Source organism: Balaenoptera musculus, chromosome 4 (assembly GCF_009873245.2).
Source record: "Balaenoptera musculus isolate JJ_BM4_2016_0621 chromosome 4, mBalMus1.pri.v3, whole genome shotgun sequence".
Taxonomy (NCBI): domain Eukaryota; kingdom Metazoa; phylum Chordata; class Mammalia; order Artiodactyla; family Balaenopteridae; genus Balaenoptera; species Balaenoptera musculus.
In genome coordinates, this window is record NC_045788.1 from 49,639,240 (window position 1) to 49,666,021 (window position 26,782).

The following is a 26,782-nucleotide window of genomic DNA, read 5'->3' on the forward strand; positions in this document are numbered from 1 at the left end:
GCCAGAACACCTGAACATAAATTAACTAATACTGTAAACGTAACATGTGAACTCAGCATTTAAAAGAAATGTATAACAAATCATTACTGAAATTGCTAACCACATTACATTTTAGTGGCTCTCTAATTTGGGATTTAATGTACACAAATCTACATTGATTTCCACATGGTTTCATTTAATTCATTTGTTTTTTAATATATAGGCTGTCTCCTTTCCAATAAAAGGGCGTGGGATGGATTTAGGATAACACAGTAAAGGATATACATGTGCTACGGTTAATAAAAGGAAAAATATCAAGGTCACAGAAAGCAAACACCTAAGCACAACACTAATATAATTATGGTGATGGCATGCCAACGTGGGTTTGAGCTTCCTGGTTTTTCTTTCTTTTTTTGTAAATTTATTTATTTATTTTTGGCTGCGTTGGGTCTTTGTTGCTGCGTGCAGGCTTTCTCTAGTTGCGGCAAGCGGGGGCTACTCTTCGTTGCAGCGCGTGGGCTTCTCATTGCGGTGGCTTCTCTTGTCACGGAGCATGGGCTCTAGGCGCGCGGGCTTCAGTAGTTGTGGCTTGCGGGCTCTAGAGCGCAGGCTCAGTAGTTGTGGTGCACGGGCTTAGTTGCTCCACGGCATGTGGGATCTTCCCGGACCAAGGCTCGAACCCGTGTCCCCTGCACTGGCAGGCGGATTCTTAACCACTGTGCCACCAGGAAAGTCCCTTCCTGGCTTTTCTTATCAAATGAATAAATTAAGGAAATAAAGAGGTCGCCCACCAAAACACTAAATTCCAAAGGAAGTTTCTCACTTGGAAACTAATAAGGCAATTGAACAATATTAATGGATAACATTCTCAATGATTTTCAGCAAATGCAGAAATTTCTGTTTTATAAGAATTCTCATAACTCTGCTCAATATAAATGCCAAGGCCATGATATCACATGGTAACTCAGGCATACTGATGGGGCTGAGTTATGAGTCCAGACATGTAGCTGCCTGTTGATAAAAAGTTGGTCAAGGTTAAAAGAGAGTAGATGGATCACATATCTCGTAAAGGTCCTTCTTTAGCTACAGTCCCTTGTCCCAGCTTGACTTTCGATGCAAGCTAGAGAGCAGACAGCAGGGCACAGGCCCAGAGCACCGGTGTGCTATATTGCTGACAGGGAAGGAGCCACAGGCTTTGAAAACCACAGCTGGCAGGTTTGTCACACTGAGAAAGAAAGTCCAAGATGTGGCAGCCTGGAAATACAGAACAGTTTAGTCGTGACCGCTGGATTTTGAAAGTTGAAGGCCAAAGATAATGGCTTCCGTTTTGACAATGATGAGTTGCCCTCTACAACAGTCATTAGATATAAGGTGAATGGATGCCTGGCCTTTATTTAAAGCTCTTCTTATTTATGCCATTCATCAAACCTCTTCTGGTTTCTCCCCTTTCTCTCTGTTGTCAATAGATGTTTTTCTTTAACAGGGGAATACGCATCAAGAAAGGAATCCAGGGGCTTCCCTGGTGGCGCAGTGGTTGAGAATCTGCCTGCCAATGCACGGTACACGGGTTCGGGCCCTGATCTGGGAAGATCCCACATGCCGCGGAGCAACTAGGCCCGCGAGCCACAACTACTGAGCCTGCGCGTCTGGAGCCTGTGCTCCGCAACAAGAGAGGCCGCGATAGTGAGAGGCCCGCGCACCGCGATGAAGAGTGGCCCCCGCTCGCCGCAACTAGAGAAAGCCCTCGCGCAGAAACGAAGACCCAACACAGCCAAAACTAAATAAATAAATTAATTAATTTAAAAAAAAAATTTAAAAAAAAAGAAAGGAATCCATCAAGCAGCCTTCAGGGGGTCAGTCCCTGCTGCTCAGGGACTAAGCGTCTGCCTTGAAGTCAGCCTCCCTGGGCTCCAATTCCGGTTTTGCCACTTGTGCACTTGTGTGAACTTGGGTAACTGAGCCTGAGGTCTAAATCCATAAAACGAGGATAAAAATAATGCCCAGCTCATAAGTGTTTGTGAGGAATCACTGAGATGATTCATGGACGTTGCTTAACACAGTGCCTGGCACCAATATAACGTGAGCTTTTATGAGTAGTCTTGTTCTAAAGAAGGTGAGATTATGGTCTGTTCTAACAAGATGTGACCACCTGTGCTACTACTTGCCGTGTCATTAAGATACAGAGAGACCCACATGAGCCAGACATCACCTTCTCAGCCTCGTCTCCTCCCCTTCACTCCCACCACGCTGGTCCCACTGGTCCTGAGACTTGCTAAACTTGTTCTTTGGGCTTCCACGTTTGCTATTCCTCACCCAGAAATTATTTCTTCCAGATCCTCCCATGGGCAGTCCCTTCCTATCCATCAACCTTTGGTTTAAACATTCCTCCACAGGGAGGCTTTCCTGGGCTCCCATCCCACCCACTACTCCATCCTGTTTAGCTTCTTCATAGCACTCATCACTATCTGGAACTATTTATGTCTGCTTGTTTATTGTCTCTCCTCCACTAGAAAAAGAGAGCCTTGAGAGCAGGGAATGTGTGTCACGTCCACTGGTATCTTCCCAGGGCCAAGAGCAAGTCTTCAGGCAAAGCCATCCTTTTGCCTAAATAATGGCTGTACAAATGGGCCCCAGAGAGTAAATGAAATCATTTAGACACTGTCACTGTCTAAAAATTGTAATTCTTGGTATAGCTCACAGTTCAGTAAATGCTAAATGTGTTAAAAACTATTTATCTCTTCCTTTTAAGACATTATTTGAGATAAGAAACATCATCTAGTCCATCAATAGGATGTGCTGTTTAAGTAGATGTTTTAAATTGTGGGAAGAAATGTTTGCTGTGTTTGCCATTTTTTTTCTTTCTACTTGTGCCTGAGACAAGGTCATTATGAGACTTGACTGAAAGTTTGATTGCCTTGTTTGCCTTATGGCAATTTGTCAATATAGAATATATAAAGCAATCAGAATGGTTTTTTATGGATACAAAAATAACACAGAGAGTTATGACCGAGTTGTTGCCCTTAAAAGTAAACTCCCGTTTAGACACCAATAGCCTTCTAGTATGGGAAATTTTCGAAACAAATTTTGTCAGCTATATCTTATCATCTTTATTTGGTACTGACATTTTATACCCCACGAATGTGACTCAGGAAATACTTATTCATATGGAACCAAGGCTTCAAGCTTCATGGAAAGATTTACACAATTTAAAATGATGACACATTTCATTCCTGGGAGGATCATAGCTTTTTAGATTGAACTGGTTGAAGTCTGATATAATCCAGACTTTAAAAGTCGGGGAGGTGTATTTCCTTTATATAACAAAGTCTTCCCCCCCCAACTTTTCGGGCTGCCCCTTCTCATAGAGGTTAAACTCAAACATCAGTTCCTTGGCTCCCAGAGCTAAAGTCGCCACCTGCAGTCCTCAAGTCCCTCATTATCCCATTGCCTTCTTTTTCCTTCAAAGCTCTGATCACCACTTGCGCTGATGTCGTTCACATTGCTTGTCAGCTTCTCCACTGCCTGCGTTCCCCTCCAATAGAGCTCTGTGAGGGCAGGGACCTCATCTTGTTCACCACTGTTCTCACAGCGGCTAGAATACAGCCTGGCAAACATTAGGTACTCAATAAATGACAAAAGGGACCAGATCAAGGCTTCCATTTCTTGAGTAGATGTCTTAGGTTGGGTTGCTCCAGAAGTCAACTCTGAGACAAGGATGTAAGTGAAAGAAGTTTGTAAAGGGACTTATCAGGGAGCTTAATAGGAAGCACAGGAAGGGAAGGACGGGAAGGAAGAGCAGGAAGGGAGCCATCAAGGATGTGTTTTCACACACTTTACTGTGGGCAGTTGGGCTGCAGATCTGCTGGGGAACTCCAGGAGAGGGTACAGAGCTTGCTGCAGAATCACCCCACCCGGGGGGTGAAGGGGCTGGACTCCTGGCAGCTCTTGGCTGAGGGCTGTTCCTGGGGGCTGAGAACGCTTCCAGCCTGCTCTGTTCAGGCAGCCCAGAGCAAGACTTCAGTCAAAGTCTTGCAGTCTGAAATCCGTACTTGGCACTCAGCAGCAACCTTAGGCAAAGTTGGTGACTGAGGAGGAGCAGGCAGGAGGAATCTGTACCAGGGCCCCAGTGGGCTGGGAAGTTCTGTCTCCCAGAGAGGCATGACATGGGGCAGGAAGCAAGGGCAGAAGCAGGCTGGCTTATACTCTGCTCCTCTCCCGGCTTGGCATTTGGTGTTCCCCTGGGTTCTGTACAATTGGGGGTGGGAGAGGGTGGGAAGATACTTCAAGTGGGAGTCTCTGAATTTCCTGTGATGTTACTTATACCACAAGTTTCCCTATATAAATTACAGAAGTTGATTTGAAAGCAAATATTTTCTAGTCTATTGTTTCCCTGTTTATTTTAGTAAAAAAATTTTTTGTAACACAGAAATTTTCCGTTTTCTCTAGCCAAATCTCTTGATCTTTTCCTTCTATCCTTTCAAAACCCAGAAAGTAAGAGCTCAACTTAATGGTATTTTTTGCTGGCAGTGTATGTGAAATATGTTTAAAGGTAGATTCTAGTTTTAAGTTCGTGTATTTTTAACCCACACATAGCTCAATTTCATTTTTACACATGAGTTCATATATCTTTTTCAAGGTTAGAGAAATAACATATAGTTCTTAATATTTTTCAAAATTCCAGTAAATTATTATTGGAACAAATAGCTATTGTCTATTATGTTCAAAACATTGTGATAAATGCTTTGAGGAACAAATAAGAATCAGATAAGAATACTGCTACACAAGGAGTCTTTAGTTGGACAGGACATAGGTCTATATCACACTCACCATAATATACATTCTCACAGATATAACTAAAATTATCCCTGAACTCTGACCAATTTTTATCTTTTTAGCTTATACTTTAATGTCCAGCTACTCTGAATAATGCTGCTATGAACATTCACGTATAAGTTTTAATATAGACATATTTTTTCCGTTCTCTTTGGAAGTAGCTAGGAGTGGATTTGCTGGGGCATATGGTAACTGTACGTTTAACATTTTGAGGAACTACCGCACTGTTTTCCAAAGTGGGTGCATCATTTCACGTGATGCACCAGCAATGTATGAGGGTTCCAATTTCTCTACATCCTTGTGAACACTTGCTATTGTCCATCTTTTTTTATCATAGCCATCCTAGTGGGTATGAAGTTGTATATCACTGTGGTTTTGATTTACATTACCCTAATGACTAGTGATGTTGAGCGTATTTACTTGTACTTATTGGCCACTGTCTATGTTCTTTGGCTGAGCAATTTTTGAATCCTATGGCCCACGAGGCCTTTATGTATGTAATTGGCACACTCTGCCTACAAGTCCAAGTTTGAGCAGAACGTTTAAATAGAGCTGAAACCTGGAACTTAATTTAAAATTTGCTCTGCCATGACTTTCAAAGATTTATCACTGAAAACTAGTATATAAAAACTCCCCAAATACTCAGTTTATTAAAACAAACACACAAAACTCTCAAGTCCTACCTTTTGGACCACCGGTAGCAGGCCCTTCCCTGACCACAGCAGTTCAAGCCTGGTATTCTGTGTCCACCGGATCTTTTCATTATCATACCTTCTCTGAAAGAGACATCAAGGTAACCCATCATCTTCAAGCTTCCAGCTCACACTTAGCTGATACAGCCTCACAACTTAGGACTAAATAAACCGTTTCATTCTCCCGTGTCTTTCCTCCCCACTTTTTCCTCTTTCACTGTCAAATAGCTCAATGCTATGTTTACTAGGCTGAGTACTCCAGCAGCTAATCTTTTAAAGTACTCTGGTCAGATGTAGGCCTGTTGGCACTGAGGGGGCAGCATAATTCTGTTGTACACACTGCAGGACCTTAAGCATTCCAGCTTCTGGCTCTGAATGCTGAGCGTTCCCTCCAGTCACTGTGACAGCCTGAAAAAGACCCCACGCGTTGCTAAGTGCCTGCACGGGGAAGGTTCAGCTGCTGCTGAGACCACTGGAGATGCTCACCCACAGATTCCACAGATATATTTCTGCATCCCTTCACCTACAGCTCTGGGACAAAGCCATGCCAAAGAAGCAGAGCAAAGCTATTACCGATACTTTGGAAGGAAAAATATCCTGGTTTTGAAAGATGTGAAAAGAAAGAATAATAATAATGGCTAAACAAACAAAAATTAAAACAGCTGCTAACAACGCTCTTTACTACAAAAGTTAAGCTCTTCGCAATATCAGGCTCTCATATTATGAAGGAAAATAATCATTAAGTAAATTTCAACCCTATTACTTGGCATACATTTTATACAGTATTATTTTTAGTTATCAGTGATTAAAAGAAGGGATCTTGTATATTTGATTTTTAAGGCATTCTCCCACACATCATATTTGCCACCTCTGTTAAACACCCCTACTGTGGGGTGAGAGGAGGAGAGTGGAGCAGTTGACACCCTTGTTGAAAGTAGCAAGATACTCTGTTTTGTATAAATAGGTCCCTCAGTTGCTCTAACTCTGTTGGGAAGAAAAGCAGCTATCAGTGAAGCCAGGTGAGCTCCATCACCTTGGCAAATGTTAATAAATCAAGTGTTAATGCTCATCAACTTTTCACACTTCTCCTTAAAGATCCGACACTGGAACTTACATGCCCTTTGGTCCCAAATCATGGATGAAGGACAGCTGGCTTATATCAAGGAATTCTGCCTGAAAAGAGGCCAAAAATCCAAACTTTAGAAAGCAAAAAAAAAGAGGGGGAGAAATTTATGCATTCAGAAAAATATTATTAGGTACCTTCATGTATAAACACATCTGGGGTACTCTACAGACGACACAGATCATTAATAATGGTATTGCCCTGAAAGAGTATATTTTAGAAGCATATACACAATTAATACAATCAAGAAAGTGATGTGTGCTCTAAGATGAAGAGACAAATGCTCAAGAAGGTCATGGAAATGCTTATTCATTCAGTTCAGCAGTACAGTTACCAGAAACTTGTGACTTTCTGTTTGAATTAAAAAAAAAAAAATCCCACAAGGACTCAGAGGCAAAGAATATACAAATCAATTTTCACTGCAAAGTAAAGGAGCTGTTACAGTGGAGGATTACTGGACTGAACGTCAATATTATGACATAGTATGAGTGTGTTTCGTGTTTGGTAATTGCAATCATTGTTGCTTTTGTTGTGGTCATCCATTTACAATGCTTGGTGTCAGTCTATTTATCTCTTGTAAAAATAAAATACAGTGTGTGTGTGTGAAAAAAAAAAAAAAAAAAAAAAAAGAAGGTCATGGAGAGATCTGCCAATGGCAGTAGACCATGGCAATAACAGCCTTAATAGAAAATCAAAGACGAAAAAGATACACTCCTGGCATTAGGAGGCAAAGGGGAGACCAGACATGGAAAACACTCCACATCAACCAAGTTCTACGGGAAGAACCATAACAGTTACATGGAAAAGTGGTTATAAAGTTATAGAGTTATAGGGAGAGGGTGACCACTTCCTAGCTAATGTGACATCACAGAGGAAACGGCACTTGATCTGGGCTTGTAAATGGGATTAATAAAATGAAACATAACAATTTTCCTTTGAAGTTTTGTGTACATGATTGGGACTCTCTAATATTAACCTTGCAAGAAAAATTACACACCTCTCAAAGCTGTCAGTACTTGTGAAGTCCAATTAAATGCTTGGTTTTCTTTCTTAGGGTTATTTGAAGAAGTCTTTGAAATTCAAAAGGATTTAAATATCTTTAAAAACCCCAAATCAAACATATCTTCACATAGTACTTTTTATAAGGATTTTGAAAGTCAAGGTCTTTACATTTTATTTCTTATCTAAAACATGGTAATTCGGTACCATACATTTTTAAAATCTGATTTGTGGAACTGCTTTCTAATCAGAAAATATAGAAATACATAGGTTATTAGAAGTGATACCATAGACTTTAAGCCACAGAATCCAAACTGCCTCAAGATCCTAAGCCATAAGTTCTCATTTTATCTCTAAGGAGCAGAGAGAAAAATACTAACCCTAGTTTACACTGGAAGAAACTACTACAGAGGTGTAACTAAATTATGCAAAGTCAGAGACTAGTTGAATGGAAGAATAGGAAATGAAAAGCAAACTTCAGGGAAACCACTTATCTATTACCTGGATATTTTCTTATGCACATAGCTCTTATCAAATAGTTGACAACAGAAATATTCTTTGAACTAATTCAGAAACTATAACTTCAGAATATCATACCAAAATTGCTAAATGTAAAGAATTTCATCTAAATTAAAAGGTACACATTAGCAATGCAGAAAATTTAAAGTTGTGTATTAAGATAAAATTTAAATTTATCCTAATGGTTTACTAAAGAGAAATTTGAAGGAAGAACTAGTCCTATTACATAGAAAAAAAATCTTTGGCAATAAATGTTCTAATACAGATTTATGGAATTGAAAAAAAATGTGGCAAAGCCAATTTAGAAGCAATCCTAAATAATACAATTTGAAATATAATATTGTATTGTCCAAACTTCTCCATGCATCTTCAGGGATAAGAATTCCATTCTCCATTTGGGCAGGTGATTCTCAGGAATAAGAATTTAAAGATCAATTTAGCCTGACAATAATCCATAGGGCTTATTGATCTCTGAATAATGTACTAATCAATATCTTCTTTCCAATGGAACTCGTGAAAAAAGCACATTTAAATATTAGGGAAACAGGGAAGCAAAGGGTTCCCATGCCAAAGGGACAAGCAACAAACCTGAGGGGTAATAACGGACCCTAGAAATTACTGGGGGCTCGTTTTACACTTATAAAAATATAAGTTAATTACATGTGATTATATAAAAATAACTTTTAATATGTTTTTTGCAGACAGAAGTTTTAATATGTCTCACAATTATCAAAGGAGACACACAGATGCCAATCTAGTTTCTCAAATATGAGACAGAGGCCTGCAAATCTAGTCTCTGGGACAAATTATAATTAGTGTGAGAGGAAAATAACGTTAGAAAATTAAGACAGATCAAATTGTATCCCATGCTTGAAGCATTTTGGAGAATTCCGCTGTTAGGGAGAATAATCTAAGTAGCCACCAAAAAAGAGGGATTCCCTGGCAGTACAGTGGTTAGGACTCAGTGCTTTCACTGCCGTGGCCCCGGGTTCAATCCCTGGTTAGGGAACTAAGATCCTGCAAGCTGAGCAGGGCAGCAAAAAATAAAATAAAATAAAAAATAAGAAGTAACATATAGTCAGTTTAAACCAGGTTTTCCCTTCCAAAGGAAATGTTTAGAAGACACTCTGGAATATCTAAATACAATATGGCTCAACTTTTAAAAGATTTTTATAATTGGAAAAGAAATTAAAATGAACATTTTGAAAAAATGTAAAACATTTAAAAATCAACATTAGACTCCAAAATATAGAAAGGCACGCAGAAAAAGAAGACTAAACTCAGCAAGTACTGTTCAAGGGCCAAAAGAAATATTAAAGCCAAGTCACAGGCAGGCAGGAAAGTAAAACAAATGGAAAATTACTGCATGCTGGTACTAGCACGCATTTAAATAATTCTCTAAGAAAACAGCATGTCTGATTTCAGAGAATACGACAGGAAGCAGCATTTTTAGTAATAATAGAAGTAATATCCTTATTCGTTATGTTCTTTCAAAGATGCACATTCCTGAGTCCTAGAAAGGAAGAAATCCTTCCCATCAGCCTTCTCTTGAGGTTCTCTGGTTGGATCCAAATTGCTGGTTTCCCTGGGGAAACTCTTCTCCGGGATTATGAAACCACAGAAGGTCCTTTAAGTCCATGGAACATCACAGTGCAAGTTGCTGCAGAAGGTGGGCTGTGGCCCGGCCCCAGGTCATTTGTGTGTAAAGGGGACCAGCTAGGTGCACGCCCAGCAGTCATCAACACACAGGCAGGCAGCGATAGGGCAACGAGGCACCAAAAAACTCCCAAGAGTCAAGGCACTCTTGCTTCCTCTCCTAAATACAGCAGGCTTCCCTCTTTCTGTCCACGTGTGCATGCCATTCTCTAAACTAGAGGCCGAATCATAACTGCAGCTACTCTGAAGTTCTGCACACATACCATACACACATATTCAACCTCCACAGCAATACGGTTTATACATACACAGGCACAGAATATAATAATGCAGTGCCCTCTCAGTTATCTGAACCTTTGGATAATTGAAGGCTAACCCTTTAACACCACCACCACCACGCCCCTACCCCTGCCCCAGGCCTCAAGGGCCTCTAAGAAGGCGGAGCTCATTGTTTTCTGATGCCTTCTGTGAAGCCCACTTCCTCCTGCTTGCCAGCCACGTGCCTCCCAAACTTAAGTTTCTGCAGCTGCTTCCAAGACTCACCACCTCTCCTCTCTTTTCTCTGAATTCTCTAGAGCTTTTTCTCTCCTTAGCTCTTCCCATGCTTCTCACTTACACGTGAAAAGACAAGCCTTTTACGGGCATCACAGGCCAATCAGATCGCAATCACTGTATGCTCTGTATAATCTTTGGGTATTCCACTCTGCTCAACTGTTTTCATCACCTACTACTCAATGTTTTTTCTTCAGCATTAGAAACGCTTTTCGGCATTATTCTGGAAGCCTGAGGAGAGAAGGAGGTTGATTTCTAGATAATCTAGCCTGTAGTAGCATTTCAAGTTCATTTAAATCTATTGTTATAGACATATTAATTAACTTATATTTTGATATTTAAAAAACAGCATCCTCATATACTGGATCCTTGCTGACAAATCAATTTTGGATTCATTTCATTTAGTTTAACCCACGGAACAATGCAGAAGTGAATACAAGCACTTGTGTTAATAAAATGATCCAAAATTTAGCTTTACAGTTTTATAAATTATTTCAAAATTTAAATCACTGAATAGTACTTACTGTTGCATGATAGTTTCTATACATGGGCATTTTTAGTAATTTTGTCAAGTAATCCTCTAGTTGTTTCTGTAATGCAAATATTTTACATTAGAGATATCATCATACTAAGGGGAAAATGTAAACAGTGACAAATGACATGACTGTTCCATCTTAACTTCTGTAAGTTAATTATTTATTAATGTTTTCATTGGACAAGGAACCCTGAATACATCCCTCTCAGAACATAAAAGTTTCAGATTGCAAAACAGAACTGACATTTATGTGTTAATTTTCTGGTAAAAAGTGAATTAATCTTCTGCCCTATGCAGCACCATATCACTGAACCAGTGTGGGCAGAAGTGTCCCCCGTCCTGAGGTTTCTGTTCTACTGTTGTACGTGTCTGTACTTTGTCCTACTCTTCTGAGACTCTAACTGTCCCATCTATAGTTTGGGAATGATATTTACATATATTTAGAACAAGCCACTATAAATTCTTTTTTTATTTTTACTTATTTATTTTAATTGAAGTATAGTTGATTCACAATACTGTGTTAGTTTCAGGTGTACAGCAAAGTGATTCAGTTATACATACATACATACATATCTATTTTTCTCAGATTCTTTTCCGTTATAGGTTATTATAAAATATTGAGTATAGTTCCCTGTGCTATACAGTTGGTTTTTGTTGGTTATCTATTTTATATATAGTAGTGTGTATATGTTAATATACAAACTCTTAATTTATCCCTCCCCCCACTTTTCCCCTTGGTAACCATAAGTTTGTTTTCTATGTCTGTGAGTCTATTTCTGTTTTGTATATAAGTTCATCTGTATCTTTTTTTTAGATTCCACATATAAGCAATATTATATGATATTTTTCTTTCTCTGGCTTACTTTGCTTAGTATGATATCTCTAAGTCCATCCATGTTGTTGCAAATGGCATTATTTCATTCTTTTTTAAGGCTGAGTAATATTCCATAGTATGTGTATAACACATCTTTATCCATTCATCTGTCGATGGACATTTAGGTTGCTTGCATGTCTTAGCTATTGTAAATAATGCTGCAATGAACACTGGGGTGCATGCATCTTTTCTAATTATGGTTTTCTCTGGTTATATGCCCAGGAGTGGGATTGCAGGGTCATATGGTAGCTCTATTTTTAGATTTTTTAAGGAACCTCCATATTGTCCATAGTGGCCATAGAAGCCACTACAAATTCTGAAGCAAATATATGGAAATAGATTATTTTAAAAGAGTAGATCTCAAAGCCCTCAATGATGAGCTCAATCTTGCCTCACAATGAACCCCAAAAGGTTTCTGAGGGGTAGGCAGCTTCCACATAAAGTCACTCCTGACATAGAACACTCTTCCTCTTCTGGGAAAATGCAACCTCCCCAGGGCCAGAGTGGCTTGGGAAAGAAGGGTTACCTAACTAGTTCCAGAAAAGCTAAACCAGCCTGGGTAATGGACCAGCAGGTGAGAGAAGTTGCATCCAGGTCCACCTCACCCCTCAGTAGATGCCATGTTTCTATAGCACCACAGAAGTATGTTCAGAACAACAGACGAGCGAAAGGACTCACCCTTCTACCAAAGAACTGTTCTTCTTGGATCATGTTTTCAGATGAACGGGGCAAACTTGGCATCTCTCGAGGCTCTTCTTTGACATTCTGTCTTCTAAATGTGTGTCTAAAACACAGAGACACACACACACAGACACACACACACACAATGCCAACATTTATTAGATTATTCTTTGAACCATGACTGTCATAGCATCTTTCAGGAGATAGCTTATTTTTAGAAGAGCCTATTTCATAAAAAAATATTCACCAACAATGGACTAATTAACCAATAACATGAATAAAGTATTCTTTCAATCCAACTCGTATACTGGGATAACTTTATAATTAATTCTGGGACAGTTACCTTCTGGTGGGAATGGGGATTCGGATAAAGGCTTTGTACTTGAGCAGCTCTCTGTGAAATTCTTGGAAGTGCTTGAACTTCCTCTTAACTTGCCATTTAAATTCCCCATGTGTTAATTCAATAGTGTAAAGATTGATGCTTGGTACCTATAGTGATAAATAAAAATGGTTGATAGTTTAGATAACAACAAAAATTCCAAAATCTCTCAATGAACAATAGCTAAGTAATAAGTAACATGGATGTATCTTTAAATCCAGCCTACTTATTCTGTGTAAGTACTGAAGCAAAAAGTTTTCCAAAACGACTGATGACAGAAATAATATGCTCTTAAATATTCCTCTTATGATATATATAAGACAAACTCTGAGTCACACCAAAGGCAAACCCCCACCAGTCCTATTGTTTCACATACATAGACACACACACCCACCCTTGAAACAAGAAACCAGGTAAAAGAGACAATGAGTGAAAAAGCCTTAACCAGCCATCAGGGGATTGTCCAAAAGTACAAGCAGTGAACAGACAATGGAGTGGGTGAGAGGGAAGCTGGAGGAAGTGACTTCCATTGTCATTCTTAGCCCACTTCAGCTCTTCACAAAAGACACTAATGCCCTCTCCTTCTGAAATGCCTTGCAAGGTCCATCCTCGTCTATAACATCTCCCTGTCCTGAAGCAACACCAGTGACTAGGAAGGTACAGGATGATTAGAGGGAAAAGAGCAAAAGATCTTCCTACACACAAAATACTTCCCCAACTACTTAACTAGAATGAATTTCCGCTTAAAATTTTTTAAATATTTTACTAAAACGCAAATATATCTTATATTTGACTAGTGAATTATTTCAATCAGAAGAGCTAACAGACCTGGGGGATACAAGTTTTGATTTTGTGGAAAGTGTCAGGAGATGGAGGGATATTCATAAAGCACAGGAGATTGTGGAGAAATTCCCATGGTGTGTGGAGGATAGGGGAGGGTAGCAGACACTGGACCACCTAGAGGGCACTGGCCCCTGCTGGGAGATTGAGGCGCCACAGGTATTGATAAGTGTTGGGGGTGAAAGAAAGTAAATGTCTCCTACTTTACTAGCTTATCCAGGCTTTGGTGTCAGCAACCCCACGGGTGATTCCCGGGCTGCTGCCAATCATTACTGATGTTTGGTATATTTTGCAAACTTCTAAAGCATGGACCATGCTGTGTAGATGTAGTATATAAAAATGAGCACGAGAATCAATGTAACTTGTGCTCTTAAGCCTGGAATCCAAACATATCGCTGGTAAATATTCAAATCCAGCTCTTGCTTTGCCTCTAGTTGGGATCCATTGACAGTAACTATAACCAGAAGTCGAAAAAACCCAGTTCTGGGGTCTAATATTATATGCTGTCTTTCACCTTGGCCAATATTACAGGCATCATCCTGCATCATGTTTCACAGAGAAGGTTGCAGGAGAACTCAGAGTGGCCAGAAACTCTGCATTCAAGTGAAAAATGCTCAGTTTAAGACAAGCCAAATAAATAAGAAAAATTATACAAGTTAAACAAGCTGCCCCATATCCTAGGATTATATTCCCAATCTAAGAAAACTGAATACTTAAAAAACAGTGCAAATGCCAAGTTTTACCCTTCACACATAAACCCAGAATTTTGGACACTAAACTTCTTAGCAATTCTAAGGTAATGTGGGGCAATGGAAACAGCCTGTCCCATCCTTTTTGAAGATTTTAAAGGCTTGCAACCCTGTAATGCAGCCTACCAGCTATGAAGCCTTAGCCAAGCATCACTTCTGTCAGATAATATCCCAGCAGAATTATTGGAATTTTTTGGAACTGGAATAGTGTGAGAAGTTTTAATAAAAGGACTGCCCATGAAGGTGTGATAAGAGTAAGGAAACCACAGTGTGAGGACAGTTACCTGGGACTCATGAAGGCATCCCCAGTTCCAAAGGGACGAGAGGCAAGACCAGGTGCTGGAGTAGGAAGGAGAGAGCCATGTAAAGAGGCTGCCTTGGGGGGAGGATGCCTTTGGTCAAGGGACACAGCCAGCCCAGGGGGGCCCCAGTCTGGGCTCTCCACTGCCTGAACCCTGCCAGAAGACAAAGGCAAGGAAGCCTTGGGGGGACAGAGCACAGCGTGGAGAAGGGTGGCAGGAGGAGTGGGAGGGGCAAGTGGGATATCTCCTGCTGGGGAGGCGGGCCGGGGGCGGGGGCAACATATGTCCCTCAGGGTTGTCAGGAGAGTGAAAAGAGAAATGCCTAACCATGAACCGGCACACAGAATGCATTCAGTCATTAGAAAAGTGTCATTTTTATTTACCTGGAATCACATTCAAACTGCATGAATTTAGTTCATATTTCTTAGTAAACTAAACACTAAGTAGGATAAGGAAGCTCCTTAGCTTTCCTACACAGACTAAGATTTAAAACAGAACTTGAAATTAATATAATATTGTAAATCAACTATACTTTAAAAATTAGGATCCAAAGGAAACATTTTAATATATATAAAAAAAGAACAGAACTAAACTCACTTGACTAACAGAAGAGTATGAGCAAAGAGAAGTCCCTGGTTTGGTGGCTTAAATATTTATCTTCATAAATAACATTAGCAGATACCTAGTAATAATAATAATACATAGTATTATACAGTATATACTTGTATAATACAATATATAATATTCTTATATTATACTATGTATTATTATTATTAAATCCTCATAACAAACCTAAAAGGTGTGTTCTATGATACCTATTATTCAGATGAGGAAACTGAGAAACAGAGAGTTTAAGTAAATGGCTGAGGATCACAATGCAAAGACAGGAATTAAACCATGTGGTCTGGCTCTGGAGTCTGTGCATTTAACCTCCACATGTTATCACCTCTCAAACTAAATGCTGGTAGGCGAAATAAGAAGGCAAAGGTCATTTTAGAGACATTTCTTGGTAGGTTGTGTTCAGTGGTGCATCAGGGAGATATGGACCCAACTCATAGGAAGAGCCTGAAGGAAAGCTGAATACCGAGGTGGCTGTAAACCAGGAGTCGGGATATGCACAGGTAGGTCAGGACAGAGCGCGAGGCAAAATCATCAGGAAGCGGGCAGCACGTGCCACCCTCCAGAGCCTGCCCCTCGGCAGAAAGATTATTCTACACTTCCCCCGAGGCAGGAGCCAATGGCGGCCTTACTCTGCCGGGGTCAGAGCTTAACCCGAACGGACAAAGGCCACCAGCCTGCATCAATGTTCTCTACCCTCAGACTTGACAAGTGTGAAATCCAGTCAGTAACACAGCAAACGCAGCTACCCTAACAGCTTCTCCTAGTCCAACCCCCTTCAAAAGAATGCAGGTTTGCTTGATGAAAACTCTACTCCCAATGCCTTTCCAGAGCTTAAAGAGAAAACATGAGTGAAGCTTAAGGGATGGTGCTAGGAACAAGTCAGAGCGGCAGAGTATGCCAGCAGAATTCTCTCGGCAGCACTTCTGGGCAATGGCACTGGCCAGTGCAGCCTCCTGGCTTTGTTTCTTTCAAGAGTCAGGTAGTATCATTATTTTCTTGCTGAACAAGCATTAGGAAAGCTAAACTTTTCCTTGGCTTATATCTGGCATTCTAGGTGGAAGAGCAATGCCTCATGAGTCCACATTGAACAGAAAACTGGCGAGAGAGGAGGACTAGGAGAGGCACTTCGCAATTTATTAAACTTATAATCTGCCTTAAGTGCCTTTTTAAAAAAGCATTTTCCAGAATGGGGAAACAGATGTATAAGAATAAAGACTAAATGAGAAGGATGCAAAAACTTGAGAGGTGATGAGCCCTCAGAAGTGATAAACAAAAACACAAACCGAAAGTTGAAAGCATAGTCATAGCTAGGAGGAAGGAGTATACAAGTCAATGTGTTAAATCGTATATATTGACAAATACAAGTTGAGTCCATAAATGCTCTGACCCTTTTTGTAGATGTTAAGCGCTCCACTTCCAGAACTTGAACTTTTATTGGACAGCCGGAGAGATACGTCTGTGTATTAGGCTCCTTAAATCCTTGAGTCTTATAAATAGCAGAGAAAGGGATATACACTAAAAAATAAATAAGTAAACAAAGTTATTGCAAGAATACAATGATATTAGCATAACTTGCCTTTTACAGGCATCTTTTTTAAGAATCATAACGTGCGACACCAAGAAAACAGCTAATGAAAATGAGCCCAGTGTTGTGACATCAGCAAGGATGATCAATCATCTGCTGGTTATTTCAAATCTGTGCTCTGCCAAGCAACCCTGATGAACTCTCTTCTCCTCGCTCAGACCATCAGCCTTTACCTTCCTGTATCCTGGGATCGCTGGGAGACACATCGTAGTCCACCTCCTCTCCCTCAAAGTGGAGCTCCCGCATGTCCAGATTTTCTATCAAATTACTCATGTCAGCAGCGATTTTCTGCAGTGCAGAGGTATTTACTCTTGGCTCCTCTTTCAGTGACATGTTGGCTTGAGACAGGGTAAAAGCAAAGGAAAGAAGAAAAGGGTTACTAGACTTATTATTTTGGTCAAATAGAAAAAAGAGCGAAATAATGCCATTTGCAGCGACATGGATGGACCTAGAGATTGTCACACTGAGTGAAGTAAGTCAGACAGAGCAAGACAAACACATGATATTGCTAATATGTGGAATCTAAAAAAATGGTACAAATGAACTCATTTACAAAACAGAAATAGAGTCACAGATGTAGGAAACATACTTATGGCTACCAAGGGGGAAAAGGGGAGGGAAGGGATAAATTGGGAGATTGGGATTGACGTATACACACTACTATGTATAAAATAGATAACTAATAAGGACCTACTGTATAGCACAGGGAACTCTACTCAATACTCTGTAATGACCTATATGGGAATAGAATCTAAAAAAGAGTGGCTATATGTATATGTATAACTGATTCACTTTGCTAAACACCTGAAACTAACACAGCATTGTAAATCAACTATACTCCAATAAAGATTAATTTTTAAAAAACCCAAAAACCCTATTTTACTATTTAAATCCAGGCTTAGGTATAGCATAAGGAAACAAGTCAACTAGCTCTATGTGAGCCCCAGTTACCTCAAACAACCTTTTAATTTATTTTCCAGTTTAACATTTAAAGGATTCCTAGCTTGTAAATTAAATTGGAATGAGATACTTACTTGTATCTCAAGTAAGAAAACAAGCAAGAAAAAGACACACCACATTGACTAAATGCCAATATTATCTTTCATCCGATTTTATTAACTTGGGTAAGTGAGGAGAGATTCAAGGTAGATTGGTTTGGGAATTGTTATTCAGAGAAAAGGAATTGATTCTTGACTCTAACAAATACATGGAAAGAAAGAATACCAGCTAAAATGAGCAACTTTGAATATTTTCTACAGAAAATTTAGGGTATTTTACAATAATTTCAAGATGCAGATTTTATTAAAAAGTATATTTATGTAGCATAACCTTTCTACATTTCCCCTATAGGTGATATCCCCAGCAAAGCGTATACTTTCTTTTTGAGATATGAGATTTGGCCATGACTTTACGTGAGTTATAGTGACGTACCTGTCCTGGAAGGTAACCAATTAGTATACCTATTCTGAAAGATACCAGAAGTGCAAGAACTACACTTCTCTCCTTTTTTAGGAAAACTGGTTCTATTTCATTCCAACATTTAATAACACAGGTCATTGCACATCAGAACCCAGGAAAGAAGAGTCCACAGAGATTTTATTTTTCATTTAAAATACCAAGATTTAAGCCTTGAACGCTGTCACTGGAGTTGGCTGAAAAATCGGTACTGGCTGAAATAAACTCTCCGTTACAACCAGACCCAAAAATGCGAGGGCTTCCGTACCAGTAACTCCTCCACGTACGTTCATTTATTACTGCAAATCACAAACATTTACAGAGCATCCACCACCTACTCACTGTGAGATGGAATGAGTGAATATGTAAAGACACTGGTTCCCGCGATTAAGGAGTGCCTGATGTAGGTGATGGAGATAAGCTACACGACCCCAAATTCATCCCTGGACTCCTCCACGGTCTTGGCCTTCCTGAGAATGGCATGTGCTGAGCGGAAGACACTTAGCTGGGTTCTCTCCTACAGGTGCTATCAAGAAGCAGGGGTGGGCTGGTCTCTGTGAGAAATGCTAGGAGAGAGTTTGGGCAGACTTGGGGAGCCCTATTGTAACTCAACAAGTCTCTCAAACCTATACTAACATGTGTGGTAGAAAGAGAAATTGTATGGAAATACAAAGATGGGAGTAGAGGAGGGAGGTTCTGGTTTGGCCAGGCATGTAAAATCAATATGTCTAACTTCTCTGTGAACTGTATAGTCAATCACGTTTCCTCCCCCATGTTGGCTCTAAGGAAGCTTGGAGCCAAATTTGTGGCCTCCTCTTAGCAAAATATAGGACTAGCCTCGCCTATATCACTTCCCTTCAACTTTCTCTCTCACTTCTAATTCATTTTATAACAGCTAATGTGTACTGATTGCTTACTATCACCTGGCTTGGTGATAGACCTTTATATACTTTATCACATTTATCATCAATAATAAATCTATGGGGCTTCCCTGGTGGCGCAGTGGTTGAGAATCTGCCTGCCAATGCAGGGGACACAGGTTTGAGCCCTGGTCTGGGAAGATCCCACATGCCGCGGAGCAACTAGGCCCGTGAGCCACAATTACTGAGCCTGTGCGTCTGAAGCCTGTGCTCCGCAACAAGAGAGGCCGCGACAGTGAGAGGCCTGCGCACCGCGATGAAGAGTGGCCCCCACTTGCCGCAACTAGAGAAAGCCCTCGCACAGAGACGAAGACCCAACACAGCCATAAGTAAGTAAGTAAGTAAATAAATAAATAAATAGTGCAATAAATAAATAAATCTATGAAGGTTTGTTATATCCATTTTGAAGAAGACAGGGCTTGTCATCCCCTCTTTATAGATAAAGAAACTGAAGCATGGAGAGATCAGGTAATTTGATGAATACTTTGGACAATCTGCCCAAGGTCACATAACTAGTAAGTGATGGAGAAGGGATTTGAAACCAGGTCTCTCTGACCCAAAAGATGATGTTCTTAACCATGGTCTTTATCTTCCGTATATTTTTTGTAGATATGTAAGTGCCCCTAGAATAGATGGAAGTTTTAGTAAAACCAGTGCCCTTGAGCAAGTCCCTTTAGAAGCTGACTCAAATGCAAAGAAAAAGAAATGAATTCTTGCAGCTCAGCCGTTTAAACTCAGGGCTCTGGTTTCCTCCTCTATAAATTAAGGAGGCTGAGCCATTTCATCTCTAGGGTCCCTTTAACACTAAAATACTAAATGTAAATAAAAGATGCTATGAATTGTTTAGCTTCCCCTTATAATGTAATCAATTTAACCCTTCTCCTATCCCAAGAAATTAACTGAAGTAGTTTTTCATATGAATTCATATTTATGGATTCATTCTCATGGAGCCATTGCCATAATTAAAACATTTATTTCCTTCCCTCTCAGTTCAACAAATACTTATTAGATCCCAACTGTGAGCCAGGGTTTACTTTATTTAAAATAAGGTAATGAAAAACTTAGAGGAAATGAAACAAGGAAAAACAAGTAAGAAATTACATCATGTCATTGCTACTTGTGAATTTGTCAAGATGTTAGGTATTTTCCATTGATTAAACAGTCTAATGGCTAACTCAGTTAACTTTCTCAGCATAGCAAAGGAAAACAAGGGTTACTCCAAATGACTTTCCTTTTGGACTGAGTGTTAATGTTAAAAATGCATGTTGGGGCTTCCCTGGTGGCGCAGTGATTGAGAATCTGCCTGCTAATGCTGGGCACACGGGTTCGAGCCCTGGTCTGGGAAGATCCCACATGCCGTGGAGCAACTAGGCCCGTGAGCCACAATTACTGAGCCTGCGCGTCTGGAGCCTGTGCTCCGCAACAAGAGAGGCCGCGATAGTGAGAGGCCCGTGCACCGCGATGAAGAGTGGCCCCCACTTGCCACAACTAGAGAAAGCCCTCGCACAGAAGTGAAGACCCAACACATCCAAAAATAAATAAATAAATAAATAAATAAATAAATAAATAAATAAATAAATAAATATTTTTTTAAAAATGCATGTTGAATTTAAGATATACAGAGAACAGAGTAATTTACACATTGCAAGCTAATTGGAATAAATAGTACAGAGTCATTGGATCAAGCTAAAAAAAAATCCTATTTCAGATCAGGAGAACAGAAGGATATAAATTTGTGAAAAGCTTAAGGAAGAGTGAGAAAAGAAACAGAAAGGAATCCTCTTATCATTTATCCTCAAGTGTTTACTATGTGCTAAGCACCATTTGAGCTCAGTTATGTTATTTAGTACCCACAATGATTCTACTTGGTATTTATGATTATTCTGAATTATCTGTATTCAAAACTTTGATTATTTAGTTAAATAACTTATCCAAGATCACTCCAGTTGTGTCAATGTTGAATTTATAAAGCAGATTTGTCTGGCTCTGAAATCTCATGGACTTGGTTATAGAGGTTCGTAATTATTGATTTTATTTCGTGGGCTTGGAAGTCTATAAATTGATCATTTATATGAAGTTGAAGTTCCATAACAATAGATCCCTTTGAAGGTATCCTACTGGCCCCACTGTCATTACAATTACGGAAACAACATATCCTGACAGCATCCTAAACTTTATCTTAGCCTTTTATTTTTATGGTTCATAATATTTTATAAGGTTACATGGAATTTCAGTTGACCCAAAGGCTTTGCAGATTTGTTTATGCTTTTGTGAAGACCTTACCATTTTTTATTAATGGGAAATGAACCAAATTATTTGTCCATCACTGCCTTCACTTGAGTGCATGGTGGCTTTGTGTTGACTTTTCATCCAACAAGTGTATTGCTGGTTGCATTCTTGAATATGAAGCTGTAAGGCCACCAACACTCTCATGTTGTCAAATCATAATTTATTAGTCCATGTTTTCTTTCATCTAAAATAATCTATAATGGTCGGTGAGCAGCTGTCACAGTTACAGCCTATCTTAACCAGCAATGGGATAAGGCCCTTCAGTGTTTACGCTTGAGATAGCGTAATTGATTTTGCTACCTCCTTATAAAATTATACTGCAAGATCATTATCTCTTTTGGTACCAAGTAGAGATGGTGCCCATGGAGCGATAACAGCAGCTGTGTTTTATTTCTATTTGCATCTGTATCCGGGAAGTAAATACTCTTTTTTTTCCCTGGGGTTAAATACTAGAATTAAAATTCTTTGCAGGGAATATTTAATTACCTCCAGTTATTTACTGGTGAAATCAGAGAAATTTAGAATTTTCTTCCGATCTTAATTTTCAACATGATTGGGAAGCAGAACATCAAAGGGAGCAGATATTTTCCTTCCCAGATACATGCATAAACATTGCCTTAGCCAAAATACAAGAATAATAATATCAGCTATAACTATTAACATTAAAATAAACATTAACATTAGCTAATATTTGCTGCATATGTACTATCTGCCAGGCACTATACAAAGAGATTAATCGCATGATCTCATTGACTCCTCACAACAACCTTAGGAGCTGGGTCTTACTGTTACCTCCATTTTCAAGATGAGAGGTTTAGAGAGGGTGGGCAACTTGTCCAGGGCCACATGGCTAGAAGTGATAGAGTTGGACCTGACCCTGCTTGATCTGACTCCAAAGTCCAGCTCTTTAACCAGCCAGAGGTGGAACTGGGGGTGGCAGGAGGGATGGACACTTTTACTTCTTACTTCACATAGTCTTAGAATAAAACAATTCAAAAAGGAACAATAATAACAAAAAAAACCCCTCAACTTTCATTTTGTGAAGATGACTGTGATGTTTACTTCTTGCTTCCCTTTCTAACATAAGTTAGAAAGTTTCCCCCATATTTTTTTCAATATGTGATGTTTGTTTACCAAGGGAAATAAATGCAATGGATTTCTAAACCAAAAATCATAATGTATGAATATGAAATGAATTATAATTAGATCATTTAAAACCAAACTGAGTCATGGGAATTTCTTGTCTTCCCATTTTTCATTTTGATGAAATTAATTGGCAGATCCATACTACATAACCTCCCCCAAACATATTATACAGCAGTGATTTGTACAGAACTGATTTGATGTTCCCTGAAATGCAAAAATCATAAATGTGTTTTCAAGTACTAAACTCAATCTCCAGTGACATAGTAAGCCTTGGATAATTATTTTTGGAGTTCAGCTGACTTTGAATAAAGTAAATGATATTATCATATTTTACATTCCAGTTTATATATTTTGAGAAAGTAACATATCAGAAAAAAAAACCGACTCAATGTTTACTTGGATCTTTGAATTTTTTAAAGAGAACATCGGTTCCACAAATATCGCTGGAGGGCTTATCATGAGCCTTGAATAGATAATTAAATGTCATCGGTGTAGAGGACGGGTCAGATGACCTAAGTTCATTCTTTCCTTATTATCAGCGTAACCTGGGCAACTAACAGCCTCCAGGGTTTCTCCTCCGTAAAATGCAAACAGGACAGACTTGCTATTACTTATATGGTTCCAAGAGATAGACGTTTAATTCCCAAACACTACCGTCCTTTTGAGCTTCATATCTAATTTGGTCTTGAAGCCCCGAGAGCCCAGCAATCTCCCACTTTCTCATCCTTCTTTCTTGGTTTCACACCAAAGCCCCCATTTGGCCTAGCACTGACTCTGCTTTTCTCCTTGGGGTGTCGAGATTGGAGACGACAGTGCTAAATAAACTGGACTCCCTGTGTCCACAGAACAGGAGTTGGAAATCATGCTCTCTGTCTTCCCCTAGCTAAAAATAAAGCCGAATCTACAATTACAAAAGCAATTTTTAGCATGAAAATCATTTCTCAGTTCTCATGATTTTCTCTAAATCCTTTGACCTCCTTGGATGGCCTCTGTTCTCTGCCATAAGCTTTCTTAGTCATTTCCCTTGACGTGTTCTAGGGTTAAATATTACCCTCTTTGCAACAGTATCAGCTTCTTCTAGCTCATCTCAGTCATATCTTCGAATTCAAACAGATATTTCATTTCCAGAGGCAAACACAAGTGTTAAGAGAAACTGATGTCTGTTTCAAATATGAATGGATAGGAAAATATTATGTCATTTATTGAATACCTACTCTGAGCCAAGCACTGAAGGCACATTACATGTATCACTTCTAATCCTCAGGACAATCTCATTTAGAATCAAAGACACGGAGCCACAGCAGCTTACTGAGGCTACACAGCTGTGAGTGGTGGGGCTGGTCCCAGCGCACGGGCTGCCCCCGGAAGGCCCCCTGGCCTCTGCCGCTGGCTCAGCAGAGACCCCCCATCGCCGCCACTCTCACCTCTTCTCCTAATGCCACCAAACCATCTTGGCTTCCTCCTGGCTGAGGGCAGGGCTTCAGCACAGTGTCCAGGGTGCGACCCAGCAGGAGCTCTCACGGCTCCAGCAACCCAGCCCCACCCACCTCTGGCCAGACTGACAGAAGGACTGGCTCACCCTGAGGCTTCTGAGGAAGTTCAGCACCAGGGGCTGGAACCTGGCTTCCTCAGGAGTTGTGTGCGTGTGTCGGGGGGAGGGAGAAAGAGGGGGGCGAGGGGAGCGTGGGGAATCAAGCCACACGACCTGTGAGCATGGAAGACGTACCCCTGTCCCCTCTCCTCACCTGCCTGTGCTGAGCACACTGGTCCCACACAGCCAATCTGGAAGCTGTCCTGTGCGACCAAGCCACTGTCTGATTTTTGGCCGGCCAGGTAATGCACCACCACCCATGCTTTCCTGCCTCTCTTCTCTTCTCCCCTCCCTCTTGCTGCTCTCAGTAAAGCCTACCTTAGCTCAGGTTCTATTATCCAGGAAACGTGGGCTCGGACAGTGTTAAAACCAGCATGAACCACTGAGCCATCTCCCCTCTTGCAGAAGTCCATTTTGTGCTGAAGTTAATAGTAATAATAAAAAGTAATAGTAATGGTAATAATAAAAAGTAAACTTGAATAGTGCTTACCATGTTCCAGGCAGTGATACAGGTGCTTTGCATGCATTAACTCAATCTGCCCTCACAAAGGCCCTTTGGAGAGGGTGCTATTTTTATCCCCTTTTTTATAGACAAGGAAACTGAGGACACAGACAGCTTAAGTGACTTGCTCAAGGTCACACAGCAATCTGATGGCAGTCAGCCTGGTTTGCTCCTATTTTTGCCATACTAACCTGGACTTTAGTAGTCAGTTTCCTCATTTAAAACTGAAATTAACAAGCAACTATCTGTGTTTAGGACTTTACAACAAATACATTATTGTAAGGAAATCTCCTCTTTCAGCACCACTAAATGTCAGAGAAAACAACACATTCTAAGCAACCCCAACCAGGAAATTAAAACCTAGCCCAAATGCAAAGGGTATTTTAGGTGATGATTCTCAACCAATATCTAAGTAAGATTTCTTCCTGCCTCTACAGATCACAATGCACATATCAACATTTGTACTGAAGAGAAAAGATAAGAAGGGCCCTCTTGACCCCAAAGTTTGTTAATAAGTTTATTAGATATGATGAGTGAGAGACTTTGTACAGCCACTAAATTGACTTAAATCCAATAAGGATCCCAAAGGAAAAATTCTTCTTTATGAAAAGAAAGATAGGGTAGGGGGAAGGGTAAGCTGAGACGAAGTGAGAGAGTGGCATGGACTTATGTATACTACCAAATGTAAAATAGATAGCTAGCGGGATAGCAGCTGCATAGCACAGGGAGATCAGCTCGGTGCTTTGTGACCACCTAGAGGGGTGGGATAGGGAGGGCAGGAGGGAGACACAAGAGGGAGGGGATATGGGGATATATGTATACATATAGCTGATTCACTTTGTTATACAGCAGAAACTAACACACCATTCTAAAGCAATTGTACTCCAATAAAGATGTTAAAAAAAATAAAAATAAAAAAAAGGAAGATAACTAACATTGCTATACACTGCAATCAGACTTCTAAAAATAATATCCTTCAGTGTTAAATGAGTACTCAATTTTTTATGGCCAAGAATAGAATATGCATGCATCGTGATGGGTCTTTAGGAGAGGAAGCTAACTGCACTTAAATTTATAGAAACACTCTTTATTCTGGCTAACAAATTATGCTAAGTGATAGAAACATTTTTCTTACTAAGGGAGATTTAGAACACCAATGATTCAGTAGGTGAGCAATATATGAACAAGATAAATATTTTTCCAGGATAACCTCTATTAAAATGACTTAAAGAAAAAATTTCTTTCACTGGCTCAGAATAGTAAATAAAGATCTTTTTATTGAGCACAATGTTGCTTTTGATAAGAACACATGTTGATCAAGAATCTATAGATAGGATTTCCCTGGTGGCGCAGTGGTTAAGAATCTGCCTGCCAAAGCAGAGGACGGGGTTCGAGCCCTGGTCCGGGAAGATCCCATGTGCTGCGGAGCAACTAAGCCGGTGCGCCACAACTACTGAGCCTGCGCTCTAGAGCTCGCGAGCCACAACTACTGAGTCTGTGTGTCACAACTACTGAAGCCTGCGCACCTAGAGCCTGTGCTCCACAACAAGAGAAGCCACCGCAGTGAGAAGCCCACGCACCGCAACGAAGAGTAGCCCCTGCTCCCCACAACTAGAGAAAGCCCATGTACAGCAATGAAGACCCAACGCAGCCAAAAATAAATAAATAAATAAATTTATAAAGAAAAAGAATTTACAGATATTAATTCAAGGGTTTTAATATAATCATTTCTACTCTTGCTTCTTTTTTTCTTAAAACTGTTCTTCGCATCTTATGATGGCCATCCCATTTAACTAGAAGAAACTGTGTTCTCACATATAGACTTTATCATTAAAATTCTGTCCAGCTGTGTAAAATTCTATGATTCCTGTTTTTCACTGTCCTCCAAAGGAATTGGCAAACAACCTCCATTAGTGTGAGTTTAGGCAGCACGGAAAGTATGTTCACTGATAACCCATGA

The 26,782-nt window shown here is 39.9% G+C and overlaps 1 protein-coding gene across 6 annotated transcripts in view; it reads right to left on the bottom strand.

Annotated features, from left to right (window-relative positions):
* The window catches only part of PLD1 (phospholipase D1), a 212,905-nt gene that overhangs the window by 102,176 nt on the left and 83,947 nt on the right, over window positions 1–26,782 (bottom strand). For 3 of the 6 annotated variants that reach the window (XM_036850657.1, XM_036850658.1, XM_036850656.1), the window contains exons 2-8: window positions 17,093–17,257; window positions 16,722–16,849; window positions 12,787–12,932; window positions 12,441–12,546; window positions 10,878–10,943; window positions 6,619–6,677; window positions 5,496–5,588 (exon numbers count right to left, since the gene is read on the bottom strand). In XM_036850657.1, the coding sequence (XP_036706552.1) occupies window positions 5,496–5,588; window positions 6,619–6,677; window positions 10,878–10,943; window positions 12,441–12,546; window positions 12,787–12,932; window positions 16,722–16,849; window positions 17,093–17,252 (758 nt within the window). In that variant the 5' untranslated portion in view covers window positions 17,253–17,257. Of the gene's footprint in view, window positions 1–5,495; window positions 5,589–6,618; window positions 6,678–10,877; window positions 10,944–12,440; window positions 12,547–12,786; window positions 12,933–16,721; window positions 16,850–17,092; window positions 17,258–24,153; window positions 24,298–24,810; window positions 24,833–26,782 lie in introns of those variants that run through there. The other 3 variants (XM_036850660.1, XM_036850655.1, XM_036850659.1) reach the window with 2 other exon arrangements.